At 36.0% G+C, this 8,713-nt stretch overlaps 1 protein-coding gene across 3 annotated transcripts; it reads right to left on the bottom strand.

Moving 5' to 3' along the window:
* Positions 1 to 55: 55 nt before the first annotated feature.
* LOC133864891 (uncharacterized) lies at positions 56 to 7,136 on the bottom strand. Of its 3 annotated transcripts, none has more exons than XM_062301325.1 (8): positions 6,940 to 7,136; positions 5,358 to 6,764; positions 4,155 to 4,273; positions 2,095 to 2,703; positions 1,675 to 1,987; positions 901 to 1,066; positions 559 to 661; positions 56 to 454 (listed from the first exon to the last, which is right to left on the bottom strand). In XM_062301325.1, exons 2-8 carry the CDS (start codon positions 6,513 to 6,515, stop codon positions 337 to 339), a joined length of 2,586 nt encoding a protein of 861 aa, XP_062157309.1. In that variant the 5' UTR covers positions 6,516 to 6,764; positions 6,940 to 7,136; the 3' UTR covers positions 56 to 336. The 3 variants fall into 3 exon arrangements, with proteins under 3 accessions (XP_062157309.1, XP_062157307.1, XP_062157308.1); XM_062301323.1 differs by having other exon boundaries at positions 2,095 to 2,721; positions 6,940 to 7,134; XM_062301324.1 differs by lacking the exon at positions 6,940 to 7,136 and having other exon boundaries at positions 2,095 to 2,721; positions 5,358 to 6,897.
* Positions 7,137 to 8,713: the final 1,577 nt, after the last annotated feature.

Consider the following 8,713-nt stretch of genomic DNA (forward strand, 5'->3'; position numbering starts at 1 on the left):
TGGATGGTTTTCCAAACCAGTATTAGATTTAGAGCCGTAACAGAACGGGAAGAAATAAAAAGAATCATAAACATTTTATTTACGCAAGAATGATGAATCAACAGTGCCATTTGTCATTCCAATTATACAATGCATGATGTTCCATATATAATCAGAAAAACATTGGCAACCACTGAACACTACTATTCTACAGACAAGAACCTCATGAGCTTCAATTCGATACAAGGGAACTGACGTTCGCTCCCTCAGATCTCATGGCTCAATCTAAACATAATTTTGTTCCTTTTTTTTTTCTTTTTTCTTTTTTCTTTTTTTTGCCTTTTAAAACCTTTCTTTTTACAGTATGGAGTAAGCTCGGATCACCTCCACGATTGGCGCCCGACACAACGGGCATTTTCCTCCACCACGAACTAACTCATTTGCACATTTTGAGCAAGTGCACATGTGTCCGCATCTGCAAAAAGTTCAGAGTTCTTTAGGGGAACCAGCACCCCTAAAAAAGAAAGGCTAATAAAAGATAGTTGTTCAAAACATAGTCACAAATATATGCAAGTATACCTGTACAGGAGTGAATCAATATGGCTATCACAACAAACACAGCAAGTCCCTTTCCTCACATGACCCCATTTAGACCCGTCTTCTGATGTCTCAGCACCCAAGCCTGTAACATAAATTGCGTCTTTCAGGTCAATTATATGATATCAGAGATAGAAGCATAAACAACAGACTATTTTATGACAAAAAGAAAAATCAACAATGAAGGAAACTTGAATGGGAGGAGCTGCATTTACATTCCGTTCCCCAAAAAAACAGAAGAAAAAAATAACAAAAAAGCAAAAGCATATATCTATTTAAAACAGAGTAGAACAATTATGAGTGACATTGAAAACGTAAATAAACCTTTTTCACCAGCTGATCGATTCAGAGCTGCGGAGACTTCCTGTCTAACAGATCGCTGCAACTCTAGTTGCATATCCATGCAGGCTTCCAACATCCTCTGCATGTGGCTCATTCCTTGCTGAAGTCGTGTCATGTCTGATCTCAGATCATTAATCATCTCCCATTCCTGATCCAAATCACTATCCACATTAAGTGCAAACTTAAAAGGCCAATATAATATATAATATCAGAGATAGATACTCACATTCACAGATTTGGACAAAATAAGAAAAATTATAATCATAGACCAATTCTCATTTATGTTAATCATCAGTAGAACAGGTTTTAATTAGCACTGCAAATAAGACTTACCTTCCATTATATTAAAAGAGTAGCTCGTATGAAATCTCAGCAGTCACACCTTTGAATTTTTAATTATTTCAAATTACCAATACAACTTAAGGCTAATGTGGATATCTCATGGAATATTAAATTGCACAAAAAACTTTGTTATCAATTCACATATTACAGAAAATGGCAGCACCATCACACATGATTGTTACAAAATATCATAGTTTCAATCCTTTAGTGACCCCATATCTGGTTATGGTTTGTACCTTCTCAAGCTATGTAAAACATGCCATTTTAATCATGAAATCATAATGCTTGCTTCAACATGTCCTAAAAATATCAAATAAATTAACAAATGCATAACGTGAAACTTGAAGGGAAATTTTGAGTTTATTAGTAATAGTAATATTTAGCTCCACGATTTGGAGAATAAAGATGGCTCACAATTTCTGAGCGATGCATGCTATGACGAGACCAGCCAGTGTGATGTAAGTCCTGGTGCCAAAGTGGTTGTGGAGGGGGCACTGGTGGAGATGGTAGCACCAGTGAAGGTCTGTTAATGGCATCGCGTTGATCATCATTCTGTTCATCCCTCTGTTGCTCCTGATCCTGCTCAGGTGAAGCAGGAGTTGGTGTAGGCAAGTTTCTATGCAAATCCCAGTCAATCGGAGCACGACCCTGCCTTTCCACATAAGACTGTATTAATTGGTCCAAACTTTCGCGGAAACCACTACGAAGAAGATTAGAAACACTTCTCCTACAACAGGAAGAGGGGGAAAAATCATAATATGAAAGTCAAAAGCAAAGGTCCAACATCCATGTGCATCTTAACACACATAAAGCCTTCTGAAAAAGATCAAATACCTGCTCAAAAGTTCCCTGAGTTCCATACTGTACACATTATCATCATCAGGTGGATGAAATCTATTGAATCTTCTAACAGGAACAGCACGACGATTTCTTGGAGGAGCAGAAGGCCCCTCTGACCAATTTTCAACAGACTCCCGAGAGCCATCCTCATGCCAAATCCCCTGGGCTCCTTGTGGATGTCCCTCTTCTCCATTTACATTCCTTAAAGTTTCCTGGGGCCAATCATTGACTGAATTATCCTGCCAATTTGCATCCATATCTTCAATATTGCCATCTCTCCACCCATTAAATTGACCATAGGTTGTCTGCTGCCAGTTTCCTCTCTCATCTTCAGGAATTTGTTCCTGCCAATCCCCTCCTTGATTAGAAGTTTCTTGCCAAGTTATATTCTCGACGGCTCTATTGGTTTCCAAGCTCCCCATTTGATCAGGCAACTGATCGCCATCACTTTCTGGACTCCTAAACTGTGGTTGTTCATGATTTTCATGTTGGACATCCTGTGAAGCGTTTGTTTGAGTCCGATCATTTCTAGAATCACTGATATTATTGTTAGATGTGGTATCAGACTGGCTGCCTGCTTGGCCACGAACAATATTTTCTAACCTGGAGCGAAACCCTTCCCTAAATGAGAAAACAGGCTTGTCATTATGCCAAGCAACTAACAATTATAGCAATTCCATTTGTGTTTCAACAACAATCATTAATTTCTCATACTTTCTAAAATCAAGGGCAATGAACACATCATTATAGATCAATTAAAGAAAGTCCAGGGTTTGGGCGTGCCTTACCTTCTTTTACTTATCAAAAAAAAAAAAAAAGTCCAGGGTCAAGCCCAACATGAACCCTGTATAGATAAACTTTATATTTCTAATGTGTAAAGTAGAAATCCAAACTCTGTTCATCTAAATGGCAATATAAAGAGTACACCAAAAAAAAAAATGCATATGACAGCTGATAAGAAAATGTGTAAGCATGTGTCACACATGCAACAGAGCGAACGAGATAGAAAGAGATAAGAGGCAGAGAGAGTACTCATGTGAGTGTCAATGTAATGGACTGGGCTGAAGGTTTTCAAAAGACGATTGATTCCACAATTGTCCTCCTCATCTCAATCTTTAGAGATGAGAAGATACCAGCAAGCTTATTATCAAACACAGGCATAATTTACTTTTGCCCACTATAGTGGTAAACTCATGCAGTAGTTCAAGTGGTGTACAGTTGGATCATAGTTGGTGCAACAAAATGAATTCTCAAGACATTCTATTTTTCAAATGAATGTATTCTATCATTTCTCATCTTTCTTTCTCTCTTTTTTGTTTTTTTTTTTTTTAAAAAAAAAAAATATATATATATATATATAAATTATAGTGCCAATAAGTATACTAACATATCCTGAGGCATAGAAAGACCTGCTCTGCCTTAAACCAACGAAGAACATTTCACTCTTCCCCTTACTGACAAACAATATGAACATATAGTATATTAAGAGTATTTCATTCTACTAAAAGGATGAATAAATATATACACATGGTTTTCTGTATTAATAAATGTATTTTCCAAGCTCAGGTAGTGCATATCATTTTTTATAAAAACAATTTTTTTTGATAAGTTTTTTTATAAAAACAATTAAACAATATAAGATATTAGTTCCAGAAAAGGATTAAAAGTCCATTCCAAAGTACTAGAATATTTATCTTTTCATAAACCTTGTTTTACACATATTCAACAAGGGATCAAGCAGACAGAGGAACAATGAATGAATGACCAAACTTTTTGATAAGTAATGGATGACCAAACTGCTCAAGTAAAACAACAAAGATCTGCCAAGATATTCTTCTATCGTTTTAAACCATGTAAATTCTGTCTCCATCCTCTTCCTAGAGTACAAGGCTACTAAAACGAAGCCAGGTAATGAATACGCACTAGGCTATCCAAAGCACCTAACGTAATCAGTAAAAAATTAAAAATAATAATAATAATAATAATAAAAACAGTGAAAAGAACAATTTAAAACAACCATTAAGGAGTATGGAACGAATAAAAAGATAGTGTACCTTAAACCAGAGACAGTATGTCGTTGTCTTAACTGAACTAACTCACTTGCTGCCATGGAAGGCGGTCTCTCATCTTCAACAGGTCTTTCATTTCGCAAGAATCTACCTCTGAGTAATGACTGGAATATGTGACTGCATTAGTAGTCAAACCATGGCTATATTGGCAAGTAAAACATCCTGATGTTGTATAACAAATCTTCATATCACCCAATATGGTTTAAGCTTACCTCAATGGAAATGTTTATCTATCATGTACCCACAAGAAGTAATCACAATCTAGGCCACTATTAGCATAATATAATTTACCAAAAATGTTAAAAAAATATTTATACATGAAAAGAAAACAATCTTAAACTAGTAAATAACAACAGAGTCAATCAAAGGGAACTGATTCCCATGATAAAATCTTACATCATTTACCTCAAATTTAGGAAGCTACATAAAAATCTGAATCTATTTTCACCTAAATTAAGACTTAACATAAGTATAGCAAGATTTAGGCTTCTCTCAACAATATATAGCACCCTATATAATTCTGATTAATTATCAACCAAAGCAAGCAAGCGTGATTTTCTAGGACTGGAACAACCACCTTAGAGAAGAGGGGGGTGTTCTAGGACTGGAAGGGAGTTCAATGTGCTAGGCACGAACCTATTAATGCTTTTGATCATTTTAAGAAAGAAAAAAAGGCTATACAATTTATAGCCTATCTGTATGTTTTAAAGAAGAAAACTACATAGAAATTCCACTAATACTAAAAGAATACACTTACACACTACTGAGAAAAAATGTTTTATTTAAGGGAGAAAATTGGTGAAGCACAAAAAAGAAAGCACAGTCCACTAGCAGGCTCTACTACCTAGACTGCAAGGGAGAACTTTGGAAGTAACCCACATACAATACATTTCTTGGGCAAAGGAAGAAGCGAACCTTCAGAAAATAATTTATTAAACTAAAAGCCTAAATCATTGCAACATCGGTACACAGCTACATGATACACCATGCAAATTTATTCTAAAAATTAAATTTGTAAACATTATGCAGATCTAATTCCAAATCAACTACTTCTGCCAACTTTTAAGAATATAAGCTGTAAATTTCATGTTGATGTGTAAACTGTAACACATCCATCATTACATGGCAGGTAAATTGGTAGACTCGGAATTACAAAAAGTAAAACAGCCTTCAGGATAACCAACTGACCTGAATGCGGTTACGATGAGCAAAATCAGAGACAGCCCGATGCTCCAACAAACCCTCAAGTTCCCTCTGTCTTTCTCTCTCAATTCTAACAAGCAAATCAAGCAGAGCTTGTCTTCCACGCAACCTCAACATGTCCCGGCGAATATGCTCAGGTTGGCCTTCATCATGGTCAGCCACCAACCCATCACGAACACGATCCGCCTGAGAACCAACTCCAGTGGGCTGATCTTCCCTCCGGCTCCCACGAGCTCCTCTCTCCTGACTTGTCATTTGTACCCACTCCCTAACAATTCTCACCCTTTCACGTTCTGTTTCCCCAAGCCATTCTGCTCTGGGACTATTATTTCTTTGACTAACATTTGTCGCATGATCACTAATGCCACTCTCCATCCAGCCACGAACTATCTGCCTCACTCTCTCCCTCTCAACATCGCCAACATCAGGAGATTGCTCCCTACTAGACCTGTTATTATCCACACGTTCATTCTGCGATCCCATCTGATCATGAGCCCAACTCCCAAACTCGTTTTCACTCTCACTCACATCTCCTAAACTCCCCTGATTCTCACTCTCCCGACTATCCGACATGTTTGTACTGGACTCATTTGTGTTAGACTCAACACTCCTTTGCTGCCTCAACCTCTCCCTCACCCTTTCACGGGCCCGATTCAACAAATGCTCATCCTCCAACTCCCGCCACATTTGCATAATCGCAGATGACTGAGTGCTTGGCCTCTCCACAGCCCCCTGCCGCCTCGAGGTCGGGGACTGCGACTCCCTCAAAAAAGAGGAGTCCAGCATGGAAACTGTGTGCAAACCCGCAAGTGCCATCAACTCCGATTCACGATTCCTCCTCTCAATCGTGGTGATCATCTCCTGTGCCTGCCGGGCAGCCCACCTACTCAAAATACGAGAGTGGCGACGCCGTGCAGCCGAGGACTCTGCCAAATCATCACCCTCCAAATCGGACCTCCTTCTCCTCCGAACTAGCTGATCACCCTCATCGTCCTCATCATCCGGAGTGCGAGTGGAGCTACAGGAAGCGAATGACATACAATCATCCAAGTGCCCACGCATAAATTCCTCCAATCCCCGCTCAAAATCGGAGCAGGCATCGGTGGACTCAGGTTTCTGTTGCAGAGGTTGAAAATCGGTCATCTTCACCAAATCCCCGCACTCAACCACCTTCAATCCCTCTAGCAATGCACCCCAACACAAAGAACCCTTAACCCTCCATTTCGAAGCCTAAAAGCATAGAACTTTGCGGCTAAGCCCGCCCATTCAATCTCTAAACTAAAAACAATAACGAAAACGAAAACCTAATTTTGATTCTCAGACTCATAAAATGACAAAAGCAGTATTATGCCCTAATCACAATGAAATTCACAGCCCCCACACATACACCACCTGATAAACAATTACAAAGTCAAAAACAAAATATTCAAACCGAAAAGCTCTATAACAATATCAAGATTCAACACTCAATTGGATCAATTTGGAATGAAAAAAGAAAAAGCTTGTACGAATTTCAAAAATTAGGGCAAAAGATGGGGGATTGAGATTGTTGGAGAATGACACGTACCTTTGAAGCTCGTATATATGAGTGTTTGTTTCTCGTCAAAGTGTGTTGAAAAAAAAACAAAACAAAACAAAAAAAAAGCCCTAAGCTTTTGTGAACGAGAGAGGAAATGTGAAAATGGGGAGAGAGTGAAACAGAAAATTTGTTGAAGACGCGGAAGAGAGAGATCAGAGACGAGAATGATACGAGAATTTATAAATTACAGAGAGAGAGAGAGAGAGAGAGAGCTTTTATTTTTATTTATTTAATTCTCTTTTTTTATGAAGGGAAGGGAAAGGAAGCGGGTGAAAGAGAGTGAGAGAGAGAGAGAGAGAGATGATCTATTGTGGATTAACACGTAGTCGCTTTGCAATTAATAATTATTAATAATTTGGATTATGACACGTCATATCATTAGGGAAGCCCGTACATAAGCACAGCCATTTTCCACAATTACCAGTTTAAAACCTCTGGTGCTCCTAATTCAAAGTTTTCATTTTTATTATATATATATATATATATATTAATTATAATAATAGTAATATCAATCATTGGGACATAAAAGTTAAGATTAGAACAAATATAAGCTTAGTTTGTTAATTTTTTTTTCCTTTTTTTTTAATTCTTAAAAAAAATTAATAAATAAATCAAAATATAAAACACTTGAACTGTTCTTACCTTAGATTATATTTTTACACCAACTACGGTCCATCTTATCCATGAATTATATCAATTTAAATTATTTCACTCTTAACCTATAAAAATAATTTAAATGTTCACAGTGAGTAGTTCAATCAGTTAGAGACCACGCCTCATAAAGTAGAGGTTATTAGTTTCAATCTCTCATTTCCCTCTTATTATGTGGACATGTCAAAAATATATATATATATTTTAAATATTTTAAAAAAAAATTACGTTTTTAACCTTGAAATAATTAAATTCGCTTTCTTGATAACAAGTATTATTTAGAGCCTTTTTTTTTTTTTTTTAACCTTTTCAAGGAGACTTTATGACTCAATACGTTCGATCTCTAAACATTAAAGTGGTTAAAATAATTAATAACCAGATCATAAAACTTATTGAAGTCATTACTGAGTATATTTGAGAGTTGATGAGCAAGGACAAGAACACACTTTTAATATTTATATCATATCAAAATATATTTTCAAAAATTAAAACTTAAAAATAAAAATAAAAAACTTTTAAAAATCATTTGTCAAATATCTCTTGTGTTTTACAACGATTTTCATTAATCTAAATTGGGTGCATTTGGGATTGTAATTTTATAGATAAAAAATACAATTTTAAACCAAATCGCAAAAAACAAATCGTTTAGGAATTACATTTTTAAAAAATTGCAATTTGAAAATGCAGAAAACTGCTTTTTTAAATCGCAACCAACGAAATGTTTTTGTGAAAACGTAAAATTTTAAAGGCTAACCTGCAATATATTTTACCAAAATGTTTAACTGTGTTTTTAAAAATTACTATTTTTAAATCGCAAATTTTAAATAGACCCAAGTCATAAAGTTATTTTTTGTTTCTTAGTGTTAATGATATTGTTGGTTTGTTTTGTCAATATAAAGATAAATAGGATACAAACTCATTTTTTTATTATATTAAAACAAAGGAATGTTAGAATTAAGAAGAGCCAAAAACAAAGAGGAGGCTAGTCATGATCTCTTGGCTCTTGCAAATTAACAATTTGGTGTCGGTGCATATAATCTATAACTTGTAATGGGCCAAAAGGGATATTACAACAATAATAAATAAGGAGACTGATTATGGAGAATGTCTT

This window comes from Alnus glutinosa, chromosome 3, assembly GCF_958979055.1.
Source record: "Alnus glutinosa chromosome 3, dhAlnGlut1.1, whole genome shotgun sequence".
Taxonomy (NCBI): Eukaryota; Viridiplantae; Streptophyta; class Magnoliopsida; order Fagales; family Betulaceae; genus Alnus; species Alnus glutinosa.

Coding starts and splice junctions, on each gene's coding strand:
- LOC133864891 (XM_062301323.1), bottom strand. CDS start 6,515: ATGACCGATTTTCAACCTCTGCAACAGAAACCTGAGTCCACCGATGCC. Junction 1,988..2,094: donor CTCAGGGAACTTTTGAGCAG/GTATTTGATCTT, acceptor TTCCTGTTGTAG/GAGAAGTGTTTCTAATCTTC. Junction 662..900: donor TCGATCAGCTGGTGAAAAAG/GTTTATTTACGT, acceptor TTTATGTTACAG/GCTTGGGTGCTGAGACATCA.